At 38.7% G+C, this 15,592-nt stretch overlaps 1 protein-coding gene across 1 annotated transcript in view; it reads right to left on the minus strand.

Annotated features, from left to right (window-relative positions):
- The window catches only part of WDR49 (WD repeat domain 49), a gene marked incomplete at both ends in the record, with an annotated part of 147,948 nt that overhangs the window by 50,398 nt on the left and 81,958 nt on the right, over positions 1-15,592 (minus strand). Inside the window, 2 exon segments of the mRNA XM_081235345.1 lie at positions 3,046-3,182; positions 3,185-3,209. Of these exon segments, the coding sequence (XP_081091471.1) occupies positions 3,046-3,182; positions 3,185-3,209 (162 nt within the window).

Consider the following 15,592-nt stretch of genomic DNA (forward strand, 5'->3'; position numbering starts at 1 on the left):
GATTCACTTGAGATACATAATAAATCAAGAAAATCCTCTCACTGTTTGAATTTAGCTATTATATTTATTACTCATTTTGTAACCTTATCAGTCTATTCTAATATTGTTGATTCAAAGGCTATAAATAAGTGTATATTTTTTAGGGGGAGACAATACAAAATCATGAAAAGCCACATTTTGGAGTCTGTCAAAATCCTGGTTCTTTCTCAAAGTGTCTTTCTAAATTTTAGTTTCCTCATTTATGACACAGGACCTTTACTCTTCAGCCATGCTTGGAATTTTAAACATCTAATACAGAGCCTGAAACACAGTCATCATGTCCTAGGTTTCCTATCTTCTGCCAGTAAAACCTCCCGTTGACAGTGCGTGCCAGTCCCAAGCCCAAAGAAGCACAAGCAATTCCAGTTTACCTCCTCAGGCAGTGGGTGAGGATGTAGACCTGATGGGTGTACTTTAAGAGAGAAGGTCATTAGGTCACCAGCAGTTAAAACTAAGCCCTGCTATGAAACATTATTGGTTCATCATCAAAGAACAAGTTGGCACCTTCTATCAAGATTAAAACACATATACACTTTGCCTCAAAAATTCAACTTCTAGAAAATCATCACACAGAGACACTCATATGTATGAAATGACACAGGTTGAAGGATATTCTGGATGCTTTGTTTACAAAAGCTAAAGACTTAAATCAACTTAATTGGTCACTAACAAGAGATGGAACATCAGAATATGGAATATCTACAGTAGCATATAATGTAACTATTAGGAAGAATGAGTCACCTCCAAGTGTCCAAGCTTTGCCCAGAGTCGACCAGCTATAGAAACTTAAAGCAAGTTGCTTTATCTCCTTGGGCTTCAGTTTCCTCCTCTGGTATAATAATAGTACCAACCACGTAGAGGTGTGTGTGTATAAAGTGCTTAGCACAGTGCCTGGTTCATAGTAACCATGTGACAAAATTTAACTAACATCATTATTGTTGTTGTTTGCATTCTTATGAATCAATGTCCAATACAGGGAAATGCAAAATGCAGAACAGCATGGACAGTGGACTGCCACTGAGAAAAAAATGGTGCTCATAGTCTAGAAAGATGTACAAGAAACCAGTACCACTGGTAGCCACAAGGGAGGAGCTGGGAACAGGGGTGAGAAAGAGACTTTCTTTGCACTGTATATCCCTTTTATGTTTAAAATTTTATTGTGTGCATACATTATTCAAAACAATTAATTTAAAAACAGACACTTCAAAACTGTTATAAATAGGGCACTACTTTTAAATCTTTGATTGCATAGGTACTGGGTTTTAGATTCTAAATTATAAATGAGATTGGAAAATATCATTCATTCTTGTTTCTTCATAGAATATGGCCAGCGCAGCTCAACCTTGATTTATGCATCCTACATACCTACACTGAAATTGCCAAACTTCAGAATTCTGTTGTGCTATTGTGATAAAGATAAATGTACCTTCAAAAGCTGTGACTGTAATGCTAAATTCACATTAACTTCTAATACGTCAAGGTTTGAGCTGAGACATTGAGGGGTATACATGCTCTTCACCCACATCACTTTGTTCTCCTCTAAATATGGCTCTTACCGAGTCCACCTAAAATAATACCCACAAAAAAGTATTGTAAAAACCTGACTGTCTCCAGATCCCATCAAGCTGTGACCCTTAGTTGGGACCATTTTTGCAACCATCTACAAGTCTGCCCTACCCTAGACTCTATGACCAGCTATTCCTAAGATAGGGATAAAAATAATCTAATCCATTCCCTTCATTTTTCACTTCAGCCTTGTATCCAAGGACTGGTAAGTGGGATTCTCACTTGTTCCTTTTGCCTAAGCCACTGTCTAATACTCCAGTTCCAGTTATTCTTGTTTTATTCTACCTTGACTACTAGGACTGGGATTATCCCATTACCTTCCCACATTTTACCAGTTCTCCCATGAACTGGATTACTTTACTTAAACACATTCTCCCAGTCCATACCTCACACCATTACCCTTCCCAGAGGCCACTTTCTGCTGATTTCTAGAGATTCTCACTGCAACATGCTTCACACTGACCGTTGCAGCCTGGAATCTCCCAGAATACTTGCCCCCAACTTCCATAATGTTCTACCTACAAATCCAGGTAGCTTTCCACTACCCTCCCATGCAGCCTACCTGAATGCATCTTACAACCTAACACAGAAGGTACCTCTAATTAACAGCCTTCTGACCCCAGTTATGACAGAAATTTGAGAACCACTCAAGGCTTATTCAAGAAACTGCCTTCTTTTGCCTCAGAGTGTCACAAGTCATCTCCCATCCAACACTGTCATCTCTCTTGAAGCTGAGAACAGAGAAGATTCACTGGTAAGCATGATTTCAGATTGTAAGTATCTAGTTTTGCCTGAAATTTCAATCACCTTTGCAAAGTAAAATACCACTTTCCTCCCAGAAGAAATTAATAATAGTTACAAAATTTAAAAACTGAGAGGATAAAATAGTGTTCGTTTAGGATGGATAATACATAAGATTATGATTGTTCTTCCTACTTTCCTTCTTTACTGTCTTACTTACCTTCACATAAAAATGCAGATTACAAAATGGGTTAATTTCTAAATATTCATTTTCCAAACAATTTGCATCTATGCAATTTTTGAAGTTTACTTACTTGCCCTGAGTTCTCATTTTATATACCAAAAAAAAAAAAAAAAAAGAAAAATGAAAACTACAGACATTAGCTGAAGCACATGAAAATTATTCAGGCTTCTTATTCCCCAGAGTGGTCCTCTATGGCTTTCTGAAATAAGTAAGTCAAGTTGTGTTTTGATTCTAAATAATTTATTCAGAAAAATCATTTATTCATTTTTCCTCAGAGGTTTATTTTCCTAACAGTTTTATTATTAGATGGTTTGGGTTATTTCGTTCTTCTTATCTTCTCATCTCTCTTCTTGAAAGGCCAAAAATACCAACACAAATATAGCCAAAGCTGTGTCTCCTCACACAATATTTTAGCCCCCTCATATCTGGATAGAAAAACGTCACTGTGTTCGCACCTTTACAGTCCCATCTGTGTTGCCAGTCAAAAGCCGTGTCTCATTTGCATCGAGGGCCATTGTACTGATTTCTGCGTTGTCATGGCAACCAGTAAACTGTGTGATTTTCTGCCCAGTGTCTATCATCCAGAAGGAAAAGTCGACCCCGCATCAGAACTGATTACCTACAAGAAAATAACACTGTAGAGAAATTAAATATAGTTCCAGAATCCACCATTTTTATTTAAATAAATATCCAGCCTGTGCATTTCCACTAGTGAGATCCCCCAACAGTGACAATTTCGCAATGTATTTGCTTTCTTTTTGTTAAGCTGACAACATTTCAATTTCTAGGCCAGAACTGAGGTAATGAAGTCATGATTCTCTTTATCAGAGAAGATAGGAATCTTCTTTCCTTACCCACTGTTCAGCTTAGTGTCTAGAGGCCATCCTGAAATCGAATCCTACTGAAATAAACTTATATAGCTTTCACATTTAGATGAGAAACTTGATTTTATCAGTCACGATGTTCTGACACTATTTACTATATGAAAAGAAACTTTTTATTATATATTAGCTTCCATTTAGCATTCAGAAAATAAAGCACTACCAGCCATTACGGGGAAGAGTTCATTTCAGCAAGTTGCTAGAGTTACTGCTTCTAATGCCGTTAGTTCCTTTCTTCTTTTTTTCCTCAAGGTACTGTGTATATGTTTACAACTAACACAAGTTTTGATGGATCTCTAAAGACAAAGAACACAGGAAGGTTAAATATAAATCTGCATATACACTCCAAGAGGAAGGCAACCAAACAAATGCAAGAAGGGATAGGATTATATATAATAGTTCCATAGTAAGAAATTTAATAGTGTCAAGTAGACTGCTAATTTCAGCTCTAGGTATTTAGGCATCCTTTAAGAGATTTGTAGGTTAAAACTACCTTGCCCATATGACTTTCGGACCCAAAGGAATGAAAGAAAAAACAAAAAAACACTAAACATAAAAATGTGTAGACAGAAAGTTGCCTGAAGCAATATCTAGATTTTAAGAAAATTTAAAGTGCATCTTTATCCACTTAGGTATTGATTACCAATGTATAAATATAAATGTATTAAGAATATGTTAAAATGTCACATTTTCATAATTAAATGGGTTAAAGTTTATCAAATGTATGTTCGGAAGGCCTGGACAACTGGCTGTCATACATGTATTCACTCATTCATTCACTTATTCATTCATTCTACAGGCATTCACTGAACGTCCACTGGGTGCCAGCTCCATGGGGACAGTGGGGCCTCACTGATGCATCCCTGCTCTCAAGGGGTCTATAGTCTAGGCTTGTACACTAGAATCACTTTAAAAATCACAGTTGTGGGGCTTCCCTGGTGGCACAGTGGTTGAGAGTCCGCCTGCCGATGCAGGGGACACGGGTTCGTGCCCCGGTCCGGGAAGATCCCACATGCTGCGGAGCGGCTGGGCCCATGAGCCATGGCCACTGAGTCTGTGCGTCCGGAGCCTGTGCTCCGCAACGGGAGAGGCCACAGCGGTGAGAGGCCCGCATACCGCAAAAAAAAAAAAAAAAAAAAAAATCACAGTTGTGTACCAGACCAGAGACTCAGACTTAATTGGATCAGGCAGTGGAATTTTTAAAGAGCTCCGCAGGTTATTTAAGTATGCAACCGGGTCAGGTACTACTGGTCTAGAGGGAGAAACAGACAAGAAGTAAATAAATGCCCAACAATCCTACAAGTTTAGAGGTATCACTCCTGGGTGATCTGGGGGCACAGAGAGTAAAACCACAAATCCATTCACTAGAGGGGGAAATGGGGATAAAAGGTGAGGAGGATCAATCAGGGGTTGAAGATAGGAACATGTATTTATTGAGTGCCAAGCCCTTTACACTCACTACCTCATTTGATCTTTAAAGAAACTCTGTAAAATTATGTTATCACCCTCTATCAGTGATGAAATTGAGATTCTAATCAGTTAAGTACCATTCCCAAGCTTATATAATGAGGTTTGAATCCTGGGCCTTCTATGACAGACACATCATAAGGCCTTCCTCTATTTCAGCAACCTACCCCAGATAATTAAGAGTGATGAGAAGACAGAACTTGGAGGCTATTCCAAGCATGAGAAACAGTAAGAAGTGTAATGGAGCCAGAGTACAGACGATGAGATAAATGGTGGAATATCAGGTGAAGAAGCAAACTGACGACAGATATTTGAAATCCCTAATGAGCAATGCCAGAGAATAATGGGTAGTGTGTATATAGTTTTTTTTTTTTAAACTGGGAAAGGGTTCATGGCTTTCATTGGTTATCAGTGGCATGTATGATTCAAAATAAAATTAGGAACAATCTCTTTGTTCTTAATAAGGAGGAGAGAGATATTGCATTTTTGTTGGTTGGTTTGTGAAGGTACCTCTGGCAGAAGTGTGGAAAACAAACAGGTTGTGAGAAGACCATTTAGAGGCTGCTGTATCAGTCCAGGTGGAGATGCTCACCTGAGACAGTAGTCCCAGAGGTAAAAAAGAAGAGGAAGGACTGAATGAAAGGGCCACCGTTTAGCAATCTTTATGCCTCAGCAAAGAACTGGTCGTGAGTGTGGGAGCTCTCACAGACCTTTTTTCCCCTGATATTACAACTCTTAATCAGACAATTTCTTAAATGATGTAAAACTATGTCTATGCTACACATTTTCTCTCTGTGAAATCAAAAGTAGCTTCAAAGTTTAATTACCGTTATTAAGCTACAGTGCAATTTCTAGAACAAATGACCTGGATCTTCATAATAATGTGACCTAACACTTTAATTATCATTCCATGTAACTGTGTTTCTATTTGTTTTGGTTTGTGCAATATGCATGGTGGTTAAGCACTGGCTCACGCCAGCAGGCCTGAGTTTAAATGTTAGTGTCTGACCTTGGATTCATTACTTAATCTCTCTAAGCTTCAGTTTCCTCACCTATAAACCAGAGAGAATCAGAGTCACTACCTTAAACCATTTTTAAGAGGTTTAAGTAAGCTAATATTTGTAAAGCATTTAGCACAGTTCATGGCATACAATAACTGTCATAAAAGTTAGCTAGTGTTACTATTCTATTTAAGCTTAATCACCTGACCTTTTATTTGGACTCATATCCCTTTTCATATCCGAATCAATTTAAGAAAAACATTTAATGTCTTATTTTCTTCCAACCATGAGAGTGAATGTAGACAGCTACATTTCAGAAACCAGCTTTTAAGATGTACGTTGAAATTTAAAATTATATCACACTTGGAATTTTCTCACATAACTATTTAAGAATTTGGATTGTATTCATTAAAGATAAAGCCATGAAAACATAATATTCCAAGCATGAGTAAAAATTTTGATAGTGGTCTTTGAAGAAAAGGTTAGGGGATTTTATGATTTCAATCCAAAAAGCATTTATTGTGCTTCCCTGGTGGCGCAGTGGTAGAGAGTCTGCCTGCCGATGCAGGGGACACGGGTTCGTGCCCTTGTCCGGGAAGATCCCGCATGCTGCGGAGCAGCTGGGCCCGTGAGCCATGGCTGCTGAGCCTGCGCGTCCGGAGCCTGTGCTCAGCAACGGGAGAGGCCACAACAGTGAGAGGCCCGCGTACTGCAAAAAAAAGAGTTTATTGAGCATCTATTATATGCTAGGCATTTCAGTACTAAAAGATGGGTATTCCCTGATAGAAACAAAAAAGGCAAAATAAAGTAAACAAAGTTCAAAGAAAGACTTGCTTACTTGTTTAAGACTGGTATCACTCACATTACAAAGCATTTCATCATCCACCCACCACTTTTATCTAATGCAGACATTCGATCAGGAATTAGTAACCTTTGCTTTTTGCTATTTTGCACTCGCCCTCCTCTGCCTTACCTGGCTGAACCCCAACATACTGTTCATCACTTTTCAGCACTTTACTCATTTCACAATTTCTCACGAAATCGGAATCAATAATGAAAACAGTGTATAGCCAGTCAGATTTCATTTTATGGCAATCTACCTTAAGGCGCAGTCTTCAGGAAAATGACGTGTTGAAATGCAAGGACTGACTATGTCCAAACACACACCTGGTATTAACCAGAATCTGCTCAAACTATGACAATATCAGAATACAAGAATAACAAGGCAGGTGAAAAGATGTTCCAAGTCAAGTGAGAGAGGAGGGCGTTTACCATCACTTGGCAGATGAAGTGGTTTGACTACAGGACCGTGAGGACCGTGTTTTTAGCAAGCTGTTTTCATCTGCAATAAATGCCAGGAATAAGTATTGGCATCATATTTATATGCCACATTTTGATGATACCAAGTCCCTTTAAGTTTTCAGTTTCCTCCTGGCTGCTTCTTATCAGATGAGACCTTAACCTTTGAGGACAGGGCCTTGGCGTCTGCAGAGCAGAAATGGCACTTTCCTAATAACTACACTTCAGTGCAAATGGACCCTGTGAGCAAATCGTTCTGATGGAGGCACGCTCCACCTTATGTACCTGAGTTAATAACTGTTTAGGAACATATGGGTCTGTTTTGTCTCTCTCATCTGAAGCTGTCACAGCCAATCAGACAATTCTAAGATATGTGAGGCTCTATCCATGTCCCCTAATTGTCTTTTTGCTATTCCAACGACAATAAGCACTTCTGTTCTCTTTTATAAGCATCTCAAATTCTAGGTCTAAGCAAGAAAAACCAAAAATTGCAGCAGCAGATATTGCTGGCTACCAAGGGATCAGGACATTTGACTTAATTGCTGTTTATAATTTTATTTTTTTAAGTCAGTGCTGTTTGTGGTCCCATAATATAAAGCAGGTTGTCTCCTTTATTTCTGTTTTGCATCAAATCTCTAGAAGTTACTTACCAGTAAGTAGTGAGGTGAGGAGAATGATAATATCTCAGGTGGAATATCTCAGGGTACTGGTATAGACAAAGAATTCAAATATTTTAAGGCAGCCATTCTCTATTTATAAATCTTATTTATCAGATATCACTTCTTTGTAGATTAATTTGTAATTGGATCTTTCAGACTCATTCCTGTAGTTTGTCGAACCCCTACAGTATGCAAGGCACAGGATCTAGGCATTGGGGATCCAACAGTAAAAAATTCCTGCCCTTATATTTAGTGAGGGAAGAAGGGAGAGATGCAACTAAATGAGAAAAAAGCATGCACACATACACACACACACACACACACACACACACGATGTTTAGCGGTGATAAGCATTATAGAGAAAAATGTAACCAAGAAGGAGGTAGAGATCACTGAGAGTGGGTGAAAAGCTGGGGGCTCTGGGAAGGTTTCCCTGAGGAATTATTTGAAGACAGACACAGAGGTCAAGGAGGGAGCCATGCAGATACCTGGGTGAAGAGAGTCCCAGGAAAAGGAAACAGCAACGCAAAAGCCCTGAGACAGAGTGTCCTTGGCATGTTCAAGGACTAGAAAGGAGGCCAGCAAGGCTTAGGCAGCATGAATAACAGGAAGGACCATGGGCTGTGACCACCTGTGATCATTATACAGGTGCTCAGAACACTCCCCCAATCAGTAGGCACCCATAGGGATTAGGGTATGAAGTCAGAAAAGTATCACTTTCCTTTTTTTGGGCAATTTTATTTAGCTTTTACTCCCGCTTTGTTCTATATATCTTTATACACAATATTCTTTGTCTTTCAGAGAAAATCTACACAGGAGGTATTATAATTCTCACTTTACATATAAGAAAACATTGCTTAGAGAAATTAAATTACTTGCTCAATGGAAAACATTAGGAACTCTGAGTCTAAAACCTCACTATGTCCCTCCTTCTAAAAAATTGCTAAGAAAAACTACTTCAAAAAATAGTTGAGGCTGCATTGGACTTGCAGGTCCTGGTGCTGCAAGCTTGGAAGTTGTCACTCCATCCTAACATGAGTAAAAACCCGGAAAAACTGAAAGATCAACAACTCCTCTTAGATCAGTAAGAGAAGTGAGGTCATAGGGCAGATCACTGCCCTCCAAATTGGAGAGACCAACAGGCAGATCGGGAAAATCACAACCTACCAGAGCAGAAACTCATGAACTGAAAACTCCCCAGGAAACAGAGCCAAGAGAGGAAAACCTGAACTGTAACTTATGAATCACTGGAGACTCAAAGTGGACAAGTCTGAGAGTTAAAAATTCTGGGAGCTGGTGATAGGGGAGCCTCCACAAGTTTATGAGTTTATTTTGAGGTTATGGACCAGGTTCTCCCTATAAATATTAAAGAAAAATCGCCTCATGCTCTGGCAGGGCCAGAGGGAAGGGAACAGCTTCAAAATACGTCAGACAACTCTGTTCTTCTTAACAAGGTCTGCCCTCGGAAGAAACTGTTTAACAGAGCCTAACCTGCTGGGGTTTCATCAGAGCCTAACTGATATGGGAAAAGAAAAGACAAAATTCTAGCTAGTTCTAGCCTTCTTGTTTCACCGAAGGGTGGAAGACAACTGAGAAGCATATAGGTGAAGTGCACAGTCCAGAGGCACAGGCTCACTAAAAGACTGCGACCTAATCACAGAACTACAGAATACTCCCACCCCCGCCACCTGACCACCACATCTCGAAAGGCCTGTTTACATCAGTCCCTTTGGCCCAGCACAACATGTCCGACTATAAAGAAAATTTACAAAACATACTAAAAGGCAAAATAACGTAGTCTGAAGAAATAGAGCAAGCATCAGACTCAGACATGGCAGAGATGTTAGAATGATCAAATCTGGAATTTAAGACAACTAATGTTAATAAGCTAAGGGGTCTAACGGGTAAAATAGACAGCTTGTAAGAACAGATGGGTTGTGTAACATAAGCAGAGAAATGGAAATCCTTAAGAAGAATCAAAAAGAAATGCTAGAGATCAAAAATATTGTAACAGAAATGAAGCATGCTTACTAGTAGACTGGATATGGCTGGAGAAAGCATCTCTGAGCTTGAGGATAAATCACAGAACTGAAAAGAAACTGAAAAGCAATGCGAGCAGAGACTGAAAAAAAAATACAGTATCCAAGAACTGTGGGACAACTAAACAAGGTGTAACATTCACATAATGAGAATACCAGAAGGAGAAGAAAGAAAGGAATAGAAGAAATACTTGAAACAATAATGACTGAGAACTTCCCCAAATTAGTGTTGGACATCAAACCACAGATTCAGGAAGCTCACATAACACCAGGAAGGATAAATGCAAAAAAACTACACCTAGGTATATCATATTCAAACTACAGAAAATCAAGGATAAAGAAAAGATCTTGAAAGAAGCCAGTGGAAAAAGATACCTACCTTACCTACAAAGGAAAAAAGATAAGAATTACACCTTGACTTCTCAGAAAACATTCAAGCAAGAAGGGATTGGAGTGAAATTAACGTGCTGACAGCAAAAAGTCACCAACCCAGAATTCTGTATCCTGCAAAAATAACTAAAATTAAAGGAGAAATAAAGACATTCTCAGACAAAGAAAAATTGCGGGAATCTGTTGCCAGTAGACCTGACTTCAAAATAGACTAAAAGACGTTCTTCAGAGAAAAGAAAATTAATATAGGTCAGAAAATTGGATCTACAAAAAGAAAGGAAGAATATTGAATAGGAATAAGTGAAGATTAAAAAAACTCTCGTTTTAACCTTAATTGACCTAATAGGTAACAGTATGCTCAAACCAATAATGGCAACAATGTATTAAATTATATATTTAATATGTATTATGTATATACATAATGTGTAATTATGTATATAATTAAATTATGTACTTAAGGGAAATGAATGACAGCAATGATACAAGGGACAAGAGGGAGGAATTAGATTATTTTATTAGTATAAGGTACTAACACTACCTGTGAAACAATATAGTGTTATTTGAAAGTAGACTTGGATTAGTTATAAATGTATATTGAAAACTCCAGGGCAATCTAAAGAAAGTTTTAAAAATATATATACATGACTGATAATGCTAAGAAAGGAAAGGAAACAGAATCATTTAAAATACTCAATTAAAACCACAAGAGGGCTTCCCTGGTGGCGCAGTGGTTGGGAGTCTGCCTGCCGATGCAGAGGACATGGGTTCGTGCCCTGGTCCAGGAGGATCCCACATGCCGCAGAGCGGCAGGGCCCTTGAGCCATGGCCGCTGAGCCTGCGCATCCGGAGCCTGTGCTCTGCAACGGGAGATGCCACAGCAGTGAGAGGCCCGTGTACCGCAAAAACAAACAAACAAACAAACAAACACCCACAAGAGGCAAAAAAAAAAATGTGAAAGACAAAAAAATAGGAGCAAAGAATAAGTGCAACCAACAGAAAACAGTAACAAATATGGTAGATATTAATCCAACTGTATCAATATTAATCCAGCTGTATCAATAATCACTTAAAATGTCAAAGGTCAAAATGTACAAATCAAGTCAAATTGTCAGAGCAGATCAAAAATAAGACCAACTATATATATGTAGTCTAAAAAAACCCCACTTGTGGGCCTCTTGTAGACAGTATATATATATAGGTCTTATTTTTGTATCCATTCAGTGAGCCCGTATCTTATGGTTGGAGCATTTAATCCATTCATATTTAAGGTAATTATCGATATGTATGTTCCTATTACCATTTTCTTAATTGTTTTGGGTTTGTTTTTGTAGGTCCTTTTCTTCTCCTGTGTTTCCCACTTAGAGAAGATCCTTTATCATTTGTTGTAGAGCTGGTCTGGTGGTGCTGAATTCTCTTAGCTTTTGCTTGTCTGTAAGGCTTTTGATTTCTCTGTTAAATGTGAATGAGATCCTTGCCAGGTAGAGTATCCTTGGTTGTAGTTTCTTCCCTTTCATCATTTTAAATATATCATGACACTCCCTTCTGGCTTGTAGAGTTTCTGCTGAGAAATCAGCTGTTAAACTTATGGGAGTTCCCTTTTATGTTATTTGTTGTTTTTCCCTTGTTGCTTTTAATAATTTTTCTTTGCCTTTAATTTTTGTCAATTTGATTACTATGTGTCTCAGTGTGTTTCTCCTTGGGTTTATCCTGCCTGGGACTCTCTGTGCTTCCTGGAGTTGGGTGGCTATTTCATTTCCTATGTTAGGGAAGTTTTCGACTATAAACTCTTCAAATATTTTCTCAGGTCCTTTCTCTCTCTCTTCTCCTTCTGGGACCCCTATAATGCGAATGTTGTTGCAATTAATGTTGTCCCAGAGGTCTCTTAGGCTGTCTTTATTTATTCTTATTCTTTTTTCTTTATTCTGATCCATGGCAATGAATTCCACCATTTTGTCTTCCAGGTCACTTAACCATTCTTCTGCCTCAGTTATTCTGCTATTGATTCCTTCTAGTGTATTTTTCATTTCAGTTATTGTATTGTTCATCTCTCTTTGTTTGTTCTTTAATTATTCTCGGTGTTTGTTCTTTAATTCTTCTAGGTCTTTGTTACACATTTCTTGCATCTTCTCGATCTTTGCCTCCATTCTTTTTCCGAGGTCCTGGACCGTCTTCACTATCATTATTCTGAATTATTTTTCTGGAAGGTTGCCTATCTCCAGTTCATTAGTTGTTTTTCAGGGGTTTTATCTTTTTCCTTCATCTGGTACATAGCCCTCTGCCTTTTCATTTTGTCTATGTTTCTGTGAATGCGGTTTTCGTTCCACATGCTGCAGGACTGTAGTTCTTCTTGCTTCTGCTGTCTGCCCTCTGGTGGATGAGGCTATCTAGGAGGCTTGTGCAAGTTTCCTGATGGGAGGGACTGGTGGTGGGTAGAGCTGGGTGTTGCTCTGGTGGGCAGAGCTCAGTAAAACTTTAATCTGCTTGTCTGGTGATGAGTAGGGCTGGGTTCTGTTCCTGTTGGTTGTTTGGTCTGAGGCGACCCAGCACTGGAGCCTACCTGGCTCTTTGGTGGGGCTAATGGCCAACTCTGGGAGGGCTCACACTAAACAGTACTTCCCAGAATTTCTGCTGCCAGTGTCCTTGTCCCCACAGTGAGCCACAGCCACCCCTGCCTCTGCAGGAGACCCTCCAACACTAGCAGGTAGGTCTGGTTCAGTCTCCTATGGGGTCACTGCTCCTTCCCCTGGGTCCCAACACACACACTACATTGTGTGTGTCCTCCAAGAGACAGTCTCTGTTTTCCCCAGTCCTGTCAAAGTCCTGCAATCAAATCCCACTAGCCTTCAAAGTCTAATTCTCTAGGAATTCCTCCTCCGTTTGCTGGACTCCCAGGTTGGGAAGCCTGACGTGAGGGTCAGAACCTTCACTCCAGTGGGTGGACTTCTGTGGTATAACTGTTCTCCAGTTTGTGAGTCACCCACCCAGCAGTTACGGGATTTGATTTTATTGTGATTGTGCCCTTTCTACTGTCTTATTGTGGCTTCTCCTTTGTCTTTGGATGTGGGGTATCTTTTTCAGTGAGTTCCAGTGTCTTTCTGTTGGTGATTATTCAGCAGTTAGTTGTGACTCTGATGCTCTAGCAAGACGGAGTAAACGCACATCCTCCTACTCTGCCATCTTGAACCAATCTTCAAAAAAAAAATTTTAAATCAACTCCAACAATGCATCAGAAGAATTTGGTTGGTTCAACTTCTGAAAATTAATTAATGTAAACCAGGGGGCCCCAACCCCTGGGCCTGTAAGGAACCAGGCTGCACAGCAGGAGGTGAGCAGCAGGCAAGCAAGCAAAGTTTCATCCGCTGCTCCCCATTGCTCCCCAGCACTCACATAACCACCTGAACCATCCCCCACCCCCACCCCCCACCCCATCGGTGGAAAAACCGTCTTCCACGAAACCAGTCCCTGGCACCAAAAAGGTTGGGTAATGCTGATGTAAACCATCATATCAATAGTCTTAAAAAGAAAAATCACATGATTGTATCAACAGATGCCCCCCCCCAAAAAAACCGTGACAAAATCCAACACGTACTTATGATTAAAAACTCTCAGTAAAATAAGAATAGAGGGAAACTTCCTTCACTTGACCAAAAAAATCTACTAAAAACATGGAGCTACTATCATACTTCATAGTGAGAATCTTGACTCTTTCTTACTAAGGTCAGGTACAAGGCAAGGATGTTCCCTCTCATCACTCCTTTTCAACATTATATGGAAGCTCTGCCTAATGCAATAAGACAAGTAAAGGGGAAAAGGCATAAAGGCTGGGAACAAAGAAATAAAACTGCCTTTGCTAGCAGATGACATGATTCTCTATGTAGAAAATCTTAAAAGAATTGACCAAAAAATCTCCTGGAACTAAGAAGTGATTATTGCAGGATTGCAGGATACAAAGTTAATATACAAAAGTCAATCATTTTCCAATACAGCAGCAATGAACATGAGGAATTTGGAAATAATACCACAGTACAATTTACATTAGCATCCACAAAGCTGAAATAATATAAATCTAATAAAATATGTAGAAGATCTATATGAGGTAAAGTAAAAAACTCTGATGAATGAAATCAAAGACTAAATAAATGAGAGATATTCCATGTTCATGGTTAGCAAGACTTAATATTGTCCAGATCTCTGTTCTTTCCAAGTTAATCTATATGTTTCATGCAATTCTAATCAAAATCCCAATAAGTTACTTTGTGGATGGATATCAACAAACTGATTCTAAAATTTATAGAGAAAGACCACATACTCAGATGTAGCAACACAATATTGCAGAAGAAGAACAAATCAGAGGATTGACACTACCTGACTTCACAACTTACTATAAAGCTTCAATAATCAAGACAGTATGATACTGGTAAAAGAACAGACAACCAGATCAGTGGAACAAAATAGAGAGCACAAAATTAGACTACATAAATATAGTCAACTGATCTTTGACAAAAAAGCAAAGGCAATACAATGGAGAAAAGATAATCTTTTCAACAAATGGTCCTTGAACAACTGGACATCCACATATAAAAATATGAATTTGGACACAGACTTTACATCTTTCACAAAAACTAACTTGAAATGGATCACAGACTTAAATATAAAACACAAAACTGTAAAACTCAAAGAAGATAACATAGGAGAAAATTTAAATAACCTTGGGTTTGATGAAGAATTTTTAGATAAAACACCAAAGGTATAGTACATGAAAAAATAATTGAAAGCTAGACTTCATTAAATTTAAAATTTTCTGCTCTGCAAAAGACACTGTCAGGAGAATAAAAAGACAAGCCAAGATCAGGAGAAAATATTTTCAAAAGACATATTTGATGAATCACTGTTACCCAAAATACACAAAGAACACTTAAAATTCAACAAGAAAACAAACAACCCAATTAAAAAAATGGGCCAAAGACATTAACAGATGCCTCACTAATGAAGGTAAACAAATGGCAAGTAAGCATTTGAAAAGATACTTCCCATCATATATCATCAAGGAAATACAAAGTAAAACAAAAATGTGATACTACACATCTGTTAGAGTGGACTAAATCTAGAACACCGACAACACCAAATGCTGACAAGGATGTGGAGCAACAGGAACTCTCATTCTTTGATGGTGGGAAAGTAAGATGGTACAGCCACTTTAGAAGGCAATTGACAATCTTTTTACAAAAGAAAAATATACTCTTACCATATAATCCAGCCACCATGC

The sequence above is a fragment of the Mesoplodon bidens genome, assembly GCF_964165515.1.
Source record: "Mesoplodon bidens genome assembly, chromosome: 5".
Classification (NCBI taxonomy): Eukaryota; Metazoa; Chordata; class Mammalia; order Artiodactyla; family Ziphiidae; genus Mesoplodon; species Mesoplodon bidens.